Source organism: Sinohyriopsis cumingii, unplaced genomic scaffold, assembly GCF_028554795.1.
Source record: "Sinohyriopsis cumingii isolate HCF-2022 unplaced genomic scaffold, ASM2855479v2 utg000160l, whole genome shotgun sequence".
NCBI lineage: Eukaryota > Metazoa > Mollusca > Bivalvia > Unionida > Unionidae > Sinohyriopsis > Sinohyriopsis cumingii.
The window spans coordinates 10,664,478-10,683,206 of NW_028315873.1; the positions used below are offsets into that span (position 1 = coordinate 10,664,478).

Sequence of the window (18,729 nt, forward strand, 5' to 3'; positions counted from 1 at the left end):
AAAGTGTTAAAAATCTCCGTTTTCTAAATGAATTGAATATGGTACACAATTTTATTGCAATCCTGCATTCTGTATCCCCCTCTCCTCTCACGCATAAGGGAAAAAAGATACAAAAGAAATCTGGAGTGAAAGAGGAAAAGAATTTGTGTTTGATGAAAATCTTGAAATTGAACTTACACGAAGTAACCTACAAAAATATGGTTCGTCGTAACGCTATGTGTGCATTTTCTTGGCATTTATCTAGGTGTTTATATAATCAATGGTACAAAAATGGAAACAACTGTCGACATTATATGGTAAATTTCTCGGTTACGTGGTACACATGATGTGATGTATTTTATAAATTTATTGTTGCTGTTGTTTCTTAAACCCGTTATATATATATATATATATATATATATATATATATATATATATATATATATATATATATATATATATATATATATATATATAATGTTCTAAAAATTATTAACTAAATATGAAAAGCTCTCTCTCGATTGATCGATTGTTCGATCGACCATCGTAGCAAGATACGGGCGAAAATATATGAAAAGACAAGTGTAAAGGATATTCGCCTTTGGCATCCAACTATATCTCCGTTCGTGTGAATGATGGTACAAGTTAAGTCAAACCAACCAAAGAATGAGAGAGAGAGAGAGAGAGAGAGAGAGAGAGAGAGAGAGAGAGAGAGAGAGAGAGAGGGAGGATGGGGATTAGTATTACAGTCAAAAGTGAGAGGGAGAGAGTTTTATGGTCGGTATTAAAGCAGAATAATGAACTAAGAGTTCATATGAATGGCGCAGCTAACCACGTGTTTATAGTGCTCTACTTTTTCATTGAAACGATCTTTCATGTTTAATCATAAGTGTACATTATATTGATTTAATCAATGTGAAAACAAATGTAAACTTATAAAGAAAACAATCAATATGCAAAGGTGATTGTGAATATCCACAAAAGGAATAGAACTACATTTTGTAGCGGATACACTCGGCAGCGACCTGAGTAGTTCATTCATTCGGTCAGTACACATGTGCCTGTAGTAAATCTGAACTCCGTTCAAAGGGCAAATGTATTTACTTGTATGTGATATAAATAAAATATATGTATAATGTGTACGCTGTATCAGGTATACCACTTGCTGTATAAATTTTACATTAAAAGGAAACTAGACAAGCCTCGTTTCCTTTTAATGAAACATTTATACATCTCCTGGTATATACATGATTCAGTGTACATACTATACCTATATTTTATTTATAACACGCATAAATACATACATTTGCCCATTAAAACGGAGTTCAGATTTGCTACAGGCAGAGAGAGAGAGAGAGAGAGCGCACATGATACCATTGGTCGATAATCAAACGGCGACAACAGCGGCCGAGAGTAAATATTAGTATACTATCGGCGTCGTGTTTTGTAAGCCAATTTATGTTGGCCGTGTGTAAAGTTTACAGAGCAATGGCCAGTTTTAAAATGATTAATATTATCATTGTTTTAACATATGTATTCCATATTAAAAATAACATGAATTACTGAAATTAAATTAGGGTTGAGTCAAGGTCGAACTTTAACTCTCCTTGGTCATGCAAGCAAGAGTACAGTCCCCTTCCGAACAAGCAGAATGTCGTATTTTGTTGTATATATATATATATATATATATATATATATATATATATATATATATATATATATATATATATAAACAACAATATACAAGATGGAAACTTGCCATTCGTTTAGGGTCTTGCAACCATTGGTTTGATTTTGAAAGTGACATTTCTTATGCACAAATTTAACGCATTATACAATTGAAGTAATTTGGACAGCTATAATAAAAAAATAGACGATATCATTTCCTTGACCTGACTGTCAATGTCAGTTCATTGCTAAAGAGGTTATGCACCCCAATATCCAAATTTATTCCAGCATTTATTACGTACGCAGAACATTTTTGACACAAAGTAACGCTCACAGTGTAAACACAAGAACTTTCTCGGCGTAATAATTCTGAAAAACATTACGTACTAAATAGTTATCATCCGAGCTGTTTAAACATATACTACTTGAATCGAAAGGTTTGCTTCTATGGGTATATAGCTCTTCTTCCTAGCCGACTATTAGTATTTCACTTTCTAGATACTGCGAAATAACTAACGGAGGTGTATATGCCCCGTGTGATTTCAATAGCCGGCGAAGTCACACCCTTACGTTAAGATATTTGACTGGATACAATTTACGAACTATTTCATGCCACCTGAAAGTCAAAAAGATCTTACGCGAACGTTTCATATCCCAGAACAAGTCTGATTGAACACACAGAATGTTATGGGGTGATGAGATTACCAAAACCAATCTGAATGAACGCGCGGTATATTATCGGGTGTTACTATTACCAGATCCTTGTGAATAATGAGTCGAAAGCTGAGATGCAGCTCATAATTAATTGAAGTATTACTTACCAGGTCAAAATTTAGCAGTGTCCTTTGCATTATTTGTCTTCAGTTGGATCAGTGAAGGTATATGAAACGTGGACAATATTTAAATAAATCAACCGATTCTCTGTTGATCTAATGTGAATTCAATTACATGGGATATATATACTCTCAATGATTTGATAAAAATGCAGACTTTCTTCCTTATTGCCTTTAACAGTGTTATATAATGATGTAGCTTTCTGTTTTATGCTGGCCGTGCCTTTAACAGTGTTATATAACGATGTAGCTTCTGTTTAATATTGGCCTTGTCATTAACAGTATGCCATAATGTCTTCTAAAGAAATATTAAAAATGATTTCAGTTTTTAAGAGCTATTGAAATTTAATAAACAATATTTGCATAACCTTCTCATGCGTATGTATTAGCTCCGTTTCGCAATGATTTTCTCGAATATATTTCCTTCTTTGATTATGTCTCGGTTTTAAAAAAAATATTTATTATTAATTTGCATTTCCATATTAGGACATGTTTTCATTTCATAAGAAATATGCGTTGGTAGGACATTTTGTCATACGTGCATAAATTGAAATATATACTGTAATAAATTTGATGGATGCGCACTTGGTTATAGCGCCCCGTTTTAAGGAATCCTTCGATTTGTGTGACCATTTGTGTGATTATTGGAATTCGGCGCAATGGAAATATTCGTAGCTCAAAATAATTAGCCAATTACTAGGAGCAAACGTCATGGAGTGAAGTGTTAGTGAGTTTCCATTATTCCATGGTTCACTAGTAGTGAATTCAGGCTAAAACCGAATGAATGTCCCTTTCGTAAGATAGTCCATATTAAAATCTAGTGGTGTACATTGGTGGTGTGACTGTAGTGGCAGTATCTACGGTAGGAAACCGGGAAATTACACATAAGAAGGGACTCGGCAGATACTGTTCATGTCGCCATTGGGGCAACTGTGGGACGGAATGTGCATGGAAAGCATACATTGACTGGCCTAAGGTGGCGTAGTTAAAATAGTTCCAAGTGTTAGGTGATACTCGTGTATTTTCTAAGGCGTGAAAGGTTGGCGGTACGGAAACCTGATGATGATAAACCATGCAGATGCGCGGTTGATATATGTTTGGCAGGTTGTTTTATCTGTAGTCTTGCATTAATTAGAGTTAAATTTAGGTATGGAATTGACACGTCGGGCTTTCTAGTTTACAACGGAAGTCTTTGGAAAGTTGGGGTAAACTTATGACTTCCAGCGGAAATCGCGCCAGGGTTTGACAACCGCTTGGTGTGTGTGTGTGTGTGTGTGTGTGTGTGTGTAAATACCGTATGCCTACAGATCAAACATGTGTAAAAATAGTAACAAGAAGTGTAATCCTCCAAGTCACCTGTAATATACAAATCGTCATATTCTTCATATTTACACATGTCTAAAATCAGTCATACTGAAGATAAACTTAGGTATATGGATGAGAGACACTGGGGTGGTGGTGGTGGTACTATAGTGTTCAGCTTGGGGTTTTCGCTATAATACTGGCTTGCTGCAAATTATAACACTACTGTGTTTCACACAGGTAAAAATAAAAAATGACTTCAGAGTGTAAAAGCTTTTAAATGTGACGTTTTTAAGATCGTCTACTACATATCTATGAGATCATTTTCACTGTCTGTTTGGATATTCGTCTTTGACTTAAGCCAAGTTGAACAATAACATATTTGTCAAATGCATATTTCGGAGCTCAATTTCATAGTCAGTAATGTTTCTTTATTCCTTTGGTTCTTTGGTTCTATCCGAGTTGAAACATTTTCTGACAAAGTAATTAATCTGCGTCTTGACCCTAAGACCTATTTTGCATTTCACTGACCATCTGCATTGATTGGAAGTCTAGTTATACGTGCTTAAGTTGTAAAGTATTTGGCCTATGTGAGAAAATACTCGTAAGGATAAGGAAAATACCAGTATATTAAGAAGTGCAATTCTACTTGTCACCTGTACTATGAAAGTCTTCATATTTACACCAGTCTTCAAGTAATGATACTGAAAGGAAAAATCAGATTTATATATGTGTGTGTGTGTGTGTGTGTGTGTGAGAGAGAGAGAGAGGGCGGGTTCTTTGTTACGTTCCCGGTGGGCGACAAATTATAACTCCCTAACATGTTTCACATAAATAATGATGTTTTTGTTATGTATCTTTGCTTCGTGCTAACACATTTTCGTGTTGTATTCATGAATACAGTGACTCCGATTGGTATAGAATTTATTGCTTGCAGATGGCATTTATATGCATCTTTACTTTTTTTTTCCAAAAGGAATCGTGAACAATTCTACTTTTATATTCATTCTAATCGTGAACGGTTCTGCTTTCATATTCATTCTGCAGAGTTTCTATTGTAACTATGCTGTTAAGTTCGCACTAGTGACCGACGAAAATGAGGGGATACAGACTGGTGGGATGGAAGTAGAGACTTTGGTCAAGGGTTTAAAACCTCTAGCACATGCGAAATATTTGTACCATGTCTGAAAGTGGGAAATGTATTATTAAGGGAATTTTGTGCTTCTCTCTGATATCGTATAAGAAGAGCGTTTGATGGACGCAGTGTCAAAATGGAGGGAGGGTGATTGGAAGAACGAAGGTTACCAAATTATCATTTTAACCTCCATGCTAAATACTCAGTTATCATCACAAACAGCAAAATAATTATTCCTTAAGTACAGATAACAATTTGATTAAAATTATAGGATTCTTGGAAAACTGCACTCTTTGTTCATAAACCCAACCATTCTTATTTTGCGACTGAGCAAGCGTGTTTTCTTATCCCTCTAAGGGTATTAGCATGTACATGGAGAATACATGTGTAAATGCTAATGGCTTACACCGCAAGTCTTACCAGTTGCAATCATAGTTTTTGTTGTTGTTGTTGTTGTTGTTTATTTTTAAACAAAACGTCGATCATTTTCATCTGACTTAACACTATGGAGTCTTTATTATAGTTGTTAGTTAATGCATGTAATATTGGTCTTAAAAACTGAGTCGAAACGAAAAACTTTGCATCCCGCCCCAACATGTCGGAAAGAATTTAGCGAACCAAGAGTCATGGGTCCACTTCTTTCCATATCAAACCATGTCACATGTAGCTATCCAAAACTGTTGTGAACAATTGTTCTCTGCGAACGAAAGGTTACTGATAATAATAAGAAAATTGCCTGACTACCTGCTATTTGACCGGTTAGGCTCTCAACAGTGTGGCTTCCATGATATCCAAGGACTTTGACTTGAATGAAAAACGCACATAACAGGTTTAAAATGGGGAAATTTACACAAAACGTGTCGCTGTTAATGGAGGATGTAATTATTATTCAGACTAATTTCCAAGGTATATGTAACGATTAATCTGATTGGCTTGCATATAGCGGACACATATCCACATGATCAACGTGGAGTCAGTCATGTGATTTGTACCTTACATCCATATTAAGTGCATTTGTTACAACTCATTACAGCAAAGCTGATACTATTGTCTATTATAATAACTATTGTTATTAAACTCCCAATTGTTGCAACGTATGTGTCGTACTTTATAACAAGGTACTAACAGTAACAAATCTTTTCTATGTACTCGTTTAATAGCGTGACAGTGTCTTTAACACATTCAAGCATCACTTTGAATTGTAGATAGGTGGGAGTGTGAGATACATTAAAAGTTTGAAGCAATCCTTTGCACAATTTCTTCGAGTTATCAAATATTTCATTTTTAACCTCTATTTGTGTTACGCATTCTTCTGTATCATTTTTGAAAAACTCATTTTCTGTACAATAAATATAGTTGAGGATGTTTGAGTGAAAGTAGTGATTAGTTTCCGGTAACTTAAAAGAAACGTACAATTTCTATTAAGATGTGAACACTGCATAATCAAGTAAAATTATCACGCATGCTTTTGAAAGCGAGTAGATGTATAGTTCCCTTAAATCATATGCATTTATAAAGTGGGCATTATTGTCTTGGTCTGACGCTGAAATCACGGTACACACCAGAAGTGGTATGTTTCACATGGAAGACTTTTACATCAAGAGGTAATAATTTTAGTTTTCCGTGCATTAAAAACTACGGCCCACTTTTGATAAAACTTTGTATTCATAACTACTCAAACTCTTTGTAAGTAGGAAGTGCATTCTGCCTGTAAGTCACACGCTGATAAACTGATTCAATCAATATATTTACCACTAAATTTACATTTTTTAAAAAATAATTTATTTATATATTTCAGATGTGAAAATTCTGAAGCAAGTAGTTTACAACCAAATAATTTAGTTCACAATATTCCACGAATAAAACTATCAGTTTCAAATTTGCATCATTAAAAATGGCTTTGTGAGCGATATGGTCCAATCTTTTATATTTTTGCAAATAATCAAGTATCTTTATATTTTCGTAACTTTACTGACACTAATTTTTATTACAAGTTATTCATATTAAAGTGTTCGTGTAACCATTCAGATTTCAAGGCATATTTAGTTATCCATGTTGGCGCTGTCACCTAAAGAGACAAGATATCACTTCATGTCGAAGTGTGTGCAAGTACAATTTTCATTAGATTAGTGCTTGGGACAATAAATACTCATTGGGTCCTGCTGCATGAGTCAGCACTTCAGACCTTTTCTCATTTTCTCAACATGTCCCATTGGAAGAATCTCTTAACAATCCTGTTTATTTATCCTAATCAAACATTATATGAACTCTTAGTGTGAAGCTATGTTATTATGTGCAGATCAAGGCGTCCCCTGCTTATTAGCACTAGGATCTAAAAAAATCGGAATAACACCTACTTTCCACGGGTGATTGATTTGTTTGTGTTTCACTGCACATCACAATCAAAGTATGCTATTTATTGCTGAGGCAATAGGGTTACGTGATTTCCCCAAGAGAAACCATTTTAACCGAAGGTAATAATCAATTCCACGATCTTCTTGACGTGAGATCACTTCCACTATATATGTGCGTGTGTATGTGCGTGTGTATGTGCGTACTTCTTACTTAATTGGAAAAAATAATGATGACAAATTGATTATATTTAGTTTGGTGCACATCTGACCTGAGGTATCATCTTGATCATATAACCCTATGGGCTCAGGCTGAGGGGACCTCTGCGGTATTGTATAAATCGTATATATATATATATATATATATATATATATATATATATATATATATATATATATAATTGTGTATATTTAATTTAATTGTTTTGATAGTTTATTTTTTTTCTCCATTACATGTTATTGTAATGTAACCTTGTATGTCGGACTTGACCTTTTCTAAAATTGAGTTAATTTCAGCTGGATCTGATTTACTTTCTTATTGTTTTAATTTTATTTAATAACTTCATTATTCTCTATGTGTATGAGCGTATTATCAGGATTATTATTTAGGTAAACAAGAAGTGGTAAATATGTTTCTTTCAGGTTCAGAGATTCCTACGTGAAGTTTGCAGGCTGTTGTGTTGTACATCAACAAGGTTCATTAGATCATTCTAGAAGGTTATTTTCCATTAGGTAATTATTGTTTGAAGATAATGCTAATTGTGCTCTTATGTCAAGCAGAGGACTATACTATCTTGTGACTCTGAGGATTTTACCAGTCTTGCTTTAAAATCTTGCACTTTAAGTTATATTATGTTGTGACCAGTTTGGGCTGAATTTTATTTTCTTCAAATTATTGAATTCAAATCATAATTTTTGTCTGCAAATACAAAATTACTCTGAAAAAGTTCTTGGATTAGCACATTCATTGGAATTTATACTAAATTAACACCTGGAATAATACTTCCCTCGATTCAGTAAGAGACTGTTGACACATCATCACTTCGCAGGCCGAAAATGACACGTCATCGCCTTCGATTCAGGGTCTCTTCTAGACTGGAACTGAATTGTATTCAGGATTTTTTATTACTAGGACTTGTGTCTTTAATTCTTTGATTATTTTTGGATTCAATTTCGCAATACTGTAAGTTCTTTCTACTAATTTTTCACTTTGTTTTCTAAGGAAATAAATTATTTGTTAAATTTTACAAAGTTTGTTGTCTTCACTCTTTTCTGTTATTTATTTTAAGAACATAGACACGATACAATATATATATATATATATATATATATATATATATATATATATATATATATATGATGTCCTGTCCACCTCTCTATTTTGTCTATACTACAATATTATTAGCTACGTGGTTTCCAGATATGCAACTGTCCAATCTATTATGGTCCTCTTATTTCACTACCTCACGCTCTAAATTTCCCTTTCAATCTATCTGTATATACTATATGACATACCAACACCCCGGTCCCTTACATACAAAATATGGTTGGATTACCGTTACTAAATGAAGGCCAGGCCCTACAGAACAGCCATTCATGAAATGATTTTGACCCAGCATTTTAAAAGAATATGACCAAACTTCTCAGATAAGTGATTGTCTTCCTGGCTACTACAACCGTATCTTTTCAACTGTCCCTGATGTTGATATGTTTTCCAAAACCATCCTCTCTACTTGTTGCTAATTTGAAACCTGATAACGGTAACTGTTGATTCTGTTATTTCCATTCATCCTGCCTGTTTAATGTTGCGCAGCGTTAACTTTTTTCATTTTTTTGCACACTAAAATCCGTTTGGTCATACGAACATAATTTCTTAAATTCAAAAACGGGAGAAAGAAATGTAGACGTAACTCATGAGAATCAAAATTTACGTTTCCTTTTGTGACGAAAATCAGGGAAATAAAAATAAAATATTTTCTGTGTAATCTATTGCATCATATTGTTTTTACAAATTCAGTGTTTTATAAAGTGTGCCAAGTCCATTCGAATAAATGATTATATTGCAAATAAATAAAAGAAGCAGCATTCCAGTTATTTTGTGTTTGCTTTAACAAACTTAAATATTTTGGAAAGTTGTAAATAACTGGTTAAAACATTTCATTTAAATTGTGACAATAGTTTAATAGATGTAATCTTGGGAAATTCAAACACCATATCATACGACTAGAGTCAGTCCAAACAATTTTGAAGGATGTTGGTCGAAGTTGAACATTATCCAATAAACAAGCTTTCCTTTTTTGACGAATTTGACAATGAAAGGTCTGTTAATTACAATTTCTTATCAACTTAGACTATTTTGACTGTAGATATTAGTTTCTTTCTCAGCCTAGGTAAAATGTTATGGGTAATTTTGTTTCTGTATTGCTTTCTTTCTAATCCGTCTGTTGACATAATATTTTATTGTTCATTTTCGTATCTAAATCTTTGTTACATATCTTTTCGGGTTGGGACTGTATGTAAACTGTTGACGTGTACTGATTATGCATTAGCATTTGCTATAGATATATGTAATATTGCTGTGTGAAATGTTTGCGTATCCCTTATTATTGTATCAATTACAAATATTTAATCATTAATAGAAATGAGAACAATAATGTATTTTAATCGGCCTAATACTAATATAACATCATATAATATAATATAATATAATATAATATAATATAATATAACATAATATAATAATAATATGCTCATTTTTTCTCCGTTAACTTTACATTATCAGAATCGTTCAGTATTTTGCGATATTGCACATCTTCATATTGCACCGACGCGCAAGACACGTGAGCCCAATAGTTTATTAGGAACTACTTTGTAAACAAATCATGTACATTCGCATAGTAGGCGCAGAACGTTTTGGTTGATTAAATTTGTTTCTGAATGAACTAAAGCAGATGTTTCGTGGACTGCAACATACCAAATTGCTTTGCTACGTTCCATGTTAACTTTCTGATACATTGTTTCAGATTTGGCGATAGACACCAGATTTGATAAAATTGCTTGATACTTTGAAATAACATCCAAGTTATAAAGGCATAAACTGCCTCCTTTAGCTGGTAATAAGAATGGCAAGAAATATACTTACAGTTTTACATCCGAAATTTCCTTAATTTTTTTTTTTTGTACTGCAAATCTGAATTACATCAGCCATGTCTTGAGTTCTCAAGCTTGATTACACATATCGAAATTGTACTGTAGTTATAGGTCACTGCATTTGAATGGAAAATATGAACGAGTTTTTTTTTTGATGGATACTGCACGACCTCAAAATGAAATAAACATTAAATTCAATAGCGTCTTTTTGATAATTGCAATTGAACTTCATATTTTCCCCCACATTATGATTTCAAATAGTCAAAGACTGAACAAACACACTTGCAGATGTAAACACGCTTCTCCCACGTTGCACAGATGAATCCAATCCCAAATCACGAACGTTCGTAGAATCGATACAAGATACCAAAATATATTCATTCTAGCATAAATAGAAAGGTTGTTGCAATGAACATTCATTCACAATATGCCTGCAAATTTCACTTTTGACTAGACACGCCATTTTGTTTCGAAAGTTATGCCTAGCGTGCGACTAAGTTCAAATTTATCTGGGCGGAGTTATGTGCGCATTAATAATGTTGTTGTTGTGTAATAATGAATCTGAGCTTATGTATTATTTTGGAATACGGCATACATTTATTTACGTTGTTTCTTGTACCGTGTTTTGTTTATATAACACTGGATAACAAATTTTTACAAAAGTCATGTTACTGAAATAAAATTAGTCAATTCTTATCAATTTTTATGTGCTGAACACGAATATGACAGTCAAATTGCAAAATTGGCTCTAGTTTTTTTGTAATCTGCAAGAAATTAATGTTTACATAACGAAATGCATTCCAATAGTAAAAGGTCAACTGTAATAGCCTACCTATAAAAAATCAAGTCATTGACTACATCTTAGATTTCTTCGCCTGTCTCTTGTACAGCTGTTCGGGAGCATCTCTGAGGAGTGTCCAGCAGTAGTCAGCCAGCATTGTAGTGGACCATTTTCCCTGGTATCTTTGTTCCATTGTTGCGATATCTTGATGAAAACGTTCGCCGTGTTCATCACTAACAATACCACAGTTGCTAGGAAAGAAATCCAAATGGGAATGAAGGAAGTGAATCTTTAGAGACATATTGCAGCCAAGTTTCTTATACTTCATCAACATGTCTTCTACTAGTTCCTTATAGTTTTCTGCCCTAACATTTCCGAGGAAGTTTGTAGAAACTAGGCGAAAAGCATTCCATGCTTGTTTCGCGTCACCTTCCAGCAAGTTGTTGAACCGGTCATCTTTGAAAAGCTCTCGAATCTGAGGACCCACAAAAACTCCCTCTTTAATCTTTGCTTCGCTGAGTCGAGGGAATTTTTCATGCAGGTATCGGAATGCTGGCAAAGTCCGGTCAATGGCTTTCACGAAGTTCTTCATCAAACCTAGTTTGATGTGAAGGGGTGGTAGCAAGATTTTCTGAGCCTCAACCAGAGCTGGGTGTTGGATATTCTTCTCTCCAATGGCTACATTCTGCCTGTGAGTCCATTCCTTCCTCATGTAGTGCATTTCCCTTGCTCGGCTATCCCACTCGCATAAGAAACACATGTATTTTGTATATCCTTGCTGCAGTCCCATTAAAAGGGCAACTACCTTCAAATCACCACAGAGGTGCCAGCTGTACTTGTTATACTCAATGGAATTCAGTAGCTGCCTTAAGTTATCGTATGTCTCTTTCATGTGGACAGCATACGCTACTGGAATAGATGGAAGAATGTTTCCATTGTGCAAAAGCACAGCCTTGAGACTCAGTTTCGAAGAGTCCACAAATAGTCTCCATTCTTGTGGGTCATGATTGATTTTTAAAGCATTCATGAGGCCCTCAATATCGGAACAGAATATCAGATTACTTTCCTTTCTGAAGAAAGGCTCCAATTGCTGGTGGCGCTTTCGATATGCAGTAATTGTGACATCTTCTTCTAGAAGATTCCATTGTTGGAGTCTTGATCCTAGCAATTCTGCCTTGTTCTTTGATAAGTCCAAATCACGAATCAGGTCATTTAGTTCTTCCTGTGTTATTCTGTGTGGGGTTGATGATGCACCACAGTGAAAATCTGGATCACTGCATGCTGATGGACCAGGAGAAGAACAGGTCGACTCACCTTTGTCTTCGTCAGATGAATCAAGAGAATATTCTGCTGGAGGTTCTGGAATAGGAAGTCCCTCACCATGTGGAACTGGTCTCAATGCAGACGGAATGTTTGGGTAGACTATTCTCGACTTCTTTCGCTTCGTTATTCCGCCGGAAAGAGGAGGAACCAAGCAGAAGTAACAGTCATTTAGGTGGTTGCTTGGCTCTCTCCACACCATTGGGACTGCAAACGGCATTGATGACCTTTTGCAATTCAACCACTGTGAAAGCTGTGTTGTACATGTAGCACAGCATATATGCGGAGCCCAAGGCTTGTCTTGGTCACCAACCTTGCATCCGAAGTAAAGATGATATGCCTTCTTCACTTGAGAATTGATACTTTTCTTCTGGTTGGCAAATGTCACTTCCCCACAAATATAGCAAAAATTGTCCGCGGTATTAACACACTTTCGAGGCATTACTGTTCTTTATTGTACGTAAATGGATAAAATAATAAGTTTTATGTAACAGTAGCTTGAACTGTCTCGCACAACGTCTAAAATATTTTAAATGCTGAACCTATCTGATTGGGCTTTATATAGTACACTGCTTACGTCAGCTTCAGCAGCCGCCTGGCATTAGTATAATAGGCCTACACATGTATAGTACACTGCTGACGTCAACTTACTTCAGCAGCCGCATGGCATTAGTATTGCATTGCATCAGAAAATGATGCAATCAACTGTGGATGATGTGAGCATGATGGTATTATGCAATGTTACATCATTATTCCGGATGTTGCTGCAGTCCTACTGGAGAAATTTACACAGTGAAACATAGAAAATGAGGTATATGAATATCTTCAAAACGAGAGCCAATACAAATTTTTCACGGTTATATTCGTGTTCGGCACACCAAAATACTACAGATTAGGGCCTTTTCAAGTCAGTAATGATTTCACTGTTGACCAGTGTAATTAAGCCTTGGGTAGAGAAAGAAAATCAGCATATAATAAAAAGGTTACAGCATTTCTTCGGAAAAATATGAACTCGTTTTGTCGGCTCGATATACTGCACTCCCAAGGTCGTGCAGTATTCCATACAAAAGCTCGTTCATATTTTCCCATACAAATGCAGTAACCTATAATATAATATAATATAATATAATATAATATAATATAATATAATATAATATGTGTAAAGGAGACAAAAGAAAACCTATTCCATTTACCAATATATACTATTGTTTAAATCTTAAATGATAATACATGATGTGACTGCACTGACATAAGACACCAACAAACATTCATACATTATCTCTTACTTTCAAACGCAGATGTTCTCAAGGAAGGTATATAGATGAAAATATAAACATTGGTGTACAAATTATATTGCCACGAGCTTGACTACCTTGCAATTATCTTGACATTCATAAACAGCAACAACAAACAAATAATCAACAATAGCACCACACACTCCTAAAAATGCAACAAACAATGCTCTGATGAATGAATCTTTGACTAATGCAGGGTTTGCAAATTTAATATTCGTTGTCGAGTAATATTTTGCAGGTAGTCATCATGAAGATCATTGTTTTCCTTTGCAAGCGGAACCAATGTTTATGTCGTATGCTGTCTTATTACTGCGTGTACAATAGGCTCAAAATCGCTTTGGTTCAGAAGTTGGTTAGAGTCCCGGATTTGTGGCCAGATGGTTTCGGGTTCGAATCCTGCCAAGACTAAATCGGGTTGGCTTCTTGATGCGTCCCTGGGCGTTGCTCTGATTGAACTATAGAACCTCTCAAATGTTGATAGGTCATTAACGACCAACTCAACAACCCAAAGAAATGGAAGACTCAGACGACCACCGCATTAACAATTGACACTTATAAACAAATTTGGTGATATCCCTGAAAAGTTTTGAGACACGATACCAAGGGGCACTCGGACACACTTGCACACCTTCAATCGAATCAACCCAATTAGTAAACAAAGGGAGACAATCTCATAAAATTGTGTATGTCCTCTGAATATGTCCTTTTCTCAATCTCGTTCAGAGTAATATCCTTGTTCTGTCTCAGGATTGACACAATTAAAGAAAACTAACTAAAGAGATATAAACATGCTTGTATCGTTATAGAGATAGATCAACTAATAAAAATTAAATAGTAAACATATATTTAAACACACACACAAACACACACGCACACATACATACATACATACATACGTACATACATACATACATACATACATACATACATATATACACACATACACACGTACATCACAACGTACATTTCCTAGACGCCCATTCACGTCAAAAAACAGAAGTTGATGGCAATCACACAGACCTGTTTACAATGTACAAAGAAGTTAAGTGAAACAAACAAAATACATTAATACCGAAGCAGCCTTAACGAAACCTGTGGGTAAATGACTTTAAACTCATCGCGTACCCTTACAGCTGCACACAGAACCTGCGTCAACGATTGCTCAGTGAGCTTAATTTGTGCCAACGCCTGTGCAAAATGTCGAATTACTGTCTTAAGCAGTAAACAAAACATAAGTTATAGATTCTTGAGTTGAATTGAATGGGAGTTGTATAATGGGGAATATGATATATTGTATACAGTTGTCTCTGCATTTATGAAAAAAGTAATGTTAGCTGGGATTCATAAGGAGTCAGCTTTAAATTTCAACCACAACATTTTCCAGAACCAGTCTTGTACAATATTTTTTAGTGTGTTTGCTTTTCAACCGCAACATTTTCTAGAACCAGTCTTGTACAATAGATTTATTGTACAATGGACAATGGTTTTAGTGTACAATGGTTTTTAGTGTACAATGGATTTTAATGTCTTTGGTTCAAGTTGCTAAGTTGATCCAGATCTTCAAGTAATACTTTGACGACAATTTCACTTATGATTCCAGATTTATTAATTTGAAAATTGCAATAAGACATAAAAAATGTCATGATACATTGTTTCGAGAAAACGTATTTGAAGATTATACTAAAATATTTCTGTTCATAATTATAGACGCTAGAATTAGTAACGTGTTTGGCCAAAGACTTTTAATTTTTCACTTCAATTATAAACTGGTCAATGATTATGTTACAGGACTTCTACTTCACGACTGTAACATATTCTTTTTATCTATTCAGTCCCCCAGAAAACATGTATCCATCCTGTAGTATAAAATTGCAAATATATGTAGTTGCTCTTCTATTAGAAGATTGTAGTAATTTAATGTACATTAAATAATTTATAAAAATATGTACGATTATCATCCAACACCACAGAGTAGTATGGCATTCAATTCTAACTTAAATGTGGAATAAGAGAAAAACATTAAACTAATACAACAAGATAACAACAAGACGTATATATATATATATATATATATATATATATATATATATATATATATATATATATATATATATATATATATATATATATTGCGTATGGCAAAGTGTAACTTTGCACAAGTTAACCATACTTTGCGAGAAAAAGACCTACTAATGCGAAGTCAAATATACTTCTAAGTGAAGGCTCTTAGAGTGGATTCAAGACTACCAAATGGACAGAGACTCTGACAACTTAAAATTTGGCATAACAGAACCATTTTTATGAGGACATGTTTAGTTTTGTGATTCTCTGTTCCTCCCATCTAAAATAATTTATCATAGTCTCTTAGACTAGAATCCTCTTTCACATGTAGGGAACAGCATAGCACAATAGGAAATTTTCCCCATGAAGATTCTTGGAACATTCTGCCATAAGAAAAGAGTCTAGTCATTCTATGTAAACGTTGTCGAAAGCTATGTAGAGTAGTAATTCTATTTTCTTACCAACAAGGCGAAGTCGAAGAGTTTGGAAGAACTTCTGACCACTTCTTGCAGCCATCATGAGAGTAATGGCAGCTAATATTGTCGCACCCAAAGAAACTATTCAACGACACAGATTTGAATGGTCCCGGATTTTGATTTTAAAGTGTTTTATACTTCGTTGTAAGGGTATATCTGCGCATTACTTAAACGCTATCGCAAACTAAAGCATCCCACACTGTATCCTGAATCCGTGTATATGCAATCTTTATCACATGATTAAAACGGCTGGAGTCTTCTCATTTTCTAGTTATGTCAATGACAAGAAAGATGTGTTCCTTTCTTATGTCACCAATCATAAAAGCTTTTAAAATAACATAACATTTATGATGTTTTGAAATATTTCTCACTGAAATAGCAATATTAATGGAGATAACTCATTAGATTAATATAGATTTAAACCCCGTTCACATACAAAATAGTTGTTACGATGCATATATATCTTCCATATGTGTAAATTTCCACACAGTTTAATATCATATTGACATGAGTTTTGATGAAGCAGTATCAATGTTGTTCTTAAATATGTGTCTTTTGTTAAATGCATGTTATACATTATAATTCTGTTATGGCTATTGCATTCATTATGAAATATATGTAATTGTTGAAACTAACTTAACATTGCTGATAAATAAATTTAAAAAAATATCAAAATCATTTAGGGTAACTTAATTACGTCAAGGAGGGAAAAATAAACATATCCAAAATATGTGCTACTATTCCAATTTTAGGCTTGATATATAAAATTTGGGGCTGAGAACTAATGTTAGAAACTCGCAAACATTTACATGTGCACACTGATGTTCAAACGAAGTCACGAAAATTTACATCGAGAAAGTCATATCGCTTTCAAAAAGGAAATATTATCTTTGATATTTTTACGTGTGCGAATAATTTGTACTGTCCAGAATCTCGGGAATAACACTAACATATCCCAATGTATCATCTAATACACCCAAATGAGCTAGAAACGGTGATTTTATGAACTAATCGTTCCGTAATCTTTCAAAGTTCAAGTTAGGCGGAGTAGGTAAATTGCGTATTGTTGTGCAATATTTATAGGTTACTGCATTTGCATCGGAAAATATGAAAGAGTTTTGAGATGGAATACTGCACGACCTTGGGGGTGCAGTATATCCTTCTGACAAAACAAGTTCATATTTTCCCATACAAAGGCAGTAACCTTCTTATTATATGCTCATTTTTTTATTCTTCCATAGGTTTAATTATATAAAAACTATATGCTATAAGAAACAACGTAAATGATTGTATGCCGCATTCCAAACTAAATATACAAGCGCATATTCATCATTACACAAATCAACATTATTACTGCGCACATAACTCTGCCCAGATAAATTTAAACTTAGTCGCAAGTTCAACATAACTTTCGAAACAAAATGGCGTGTTTAGTTAAAACTGAAATTTGGAGTCATCTTGTGAATGTACGTGCATTGCAACAACTTTTCCATTTGATCTGGAATAAATAGATTTTGGTATTTTTCTCGATTCTAGGAAATTTCATGATCATTGACTGGATTTGTATGTGATGATTCTACATGAAATACATGAGATTTAATAAACCAGGGAGAACCGTGTTGACATCTGCAAATGTGTTTCTGTTTCTATCATTGAATGTTTCAAATCATAATGTGGGAACAAAATGAAGTATTTCAAATGCAATTATCAAAAGACGCTATGGAATTTAATGCTTATTTCATTTTGAGCGCAGTAAGGAGGATGCAATTGCACTTATTGTCGAAATTACAGTACAATTTCGAAATGTGTAATCCAGATTGAAAACCTATGACATGGCTAATGTAATTCGGATTTGCAGAATTAAGAAAATACATTTTGAGGAAATTCAGGATGCACATCTGTAAGTATATTTTATTTTGCCATTCTTATCACCAGCTAAAGAAGAGAGTATATGACTTGTCAATTATATTTTATTTGTAAGGACATTATCTTGCGTCTGTTATGTAATGTAGCTTGCCTAAATCCGTTACATTGTATCAACGCGCAATGTGCCAAAGCAGCTGGTATATGGCAGTCCACGAAAGATGTTTTAGTTCGTTCAGAAACAAATTTAAACAACCACAACGAAAAGAGTCTCTAATGCGAGTGTACATGATTTGTGTACACAATCATAAGTGCTGGGTCTGCGTCCATTGTTTGTTTACAATAGAAAGTAGTTCCTTTATGTGCGTGAATGCTATATGTGTATTGTCGCGCGAGTTCAGTATTGGGTAATATTGAAAGACTCTGACAATGTAAAGTTAACGGGGGAAAAAATGAGCATATCATAATAATTTTTTTGCAGACAATGAAACCAATATCATCGTCGTCGTTGTTGT

At 34.2% G+C, this 18,729-nt stretch overlaps 1 protein-coding gene across 1 annotated transcript in view; it reads right to left on the reverse strand.

Annotated features, from left to right (window-relative positions):
- The window catches only part of LOC149774768 (uncharacterized), a 31,970-nt gene extending 15,475 nt beyond the window's left edge, over positions 1 to 16,495 (reverse strand). The window contains exon 1 of the mRNA XM_089944741.1: positions 16,337 to 16,495. Within this exon, the coding sequence (XP_089800867.1) occupies positions 16,337 to 16,394 (58 nt within the window). The 5' untranslated portion in view covers positions 16,395 to 16,495. The remainder of the gene's footprint in view (positions 1 to 16,336) is intronic.
- Positions 16,496 to 18,729: the final 2,234 nt, after the last annotated feature.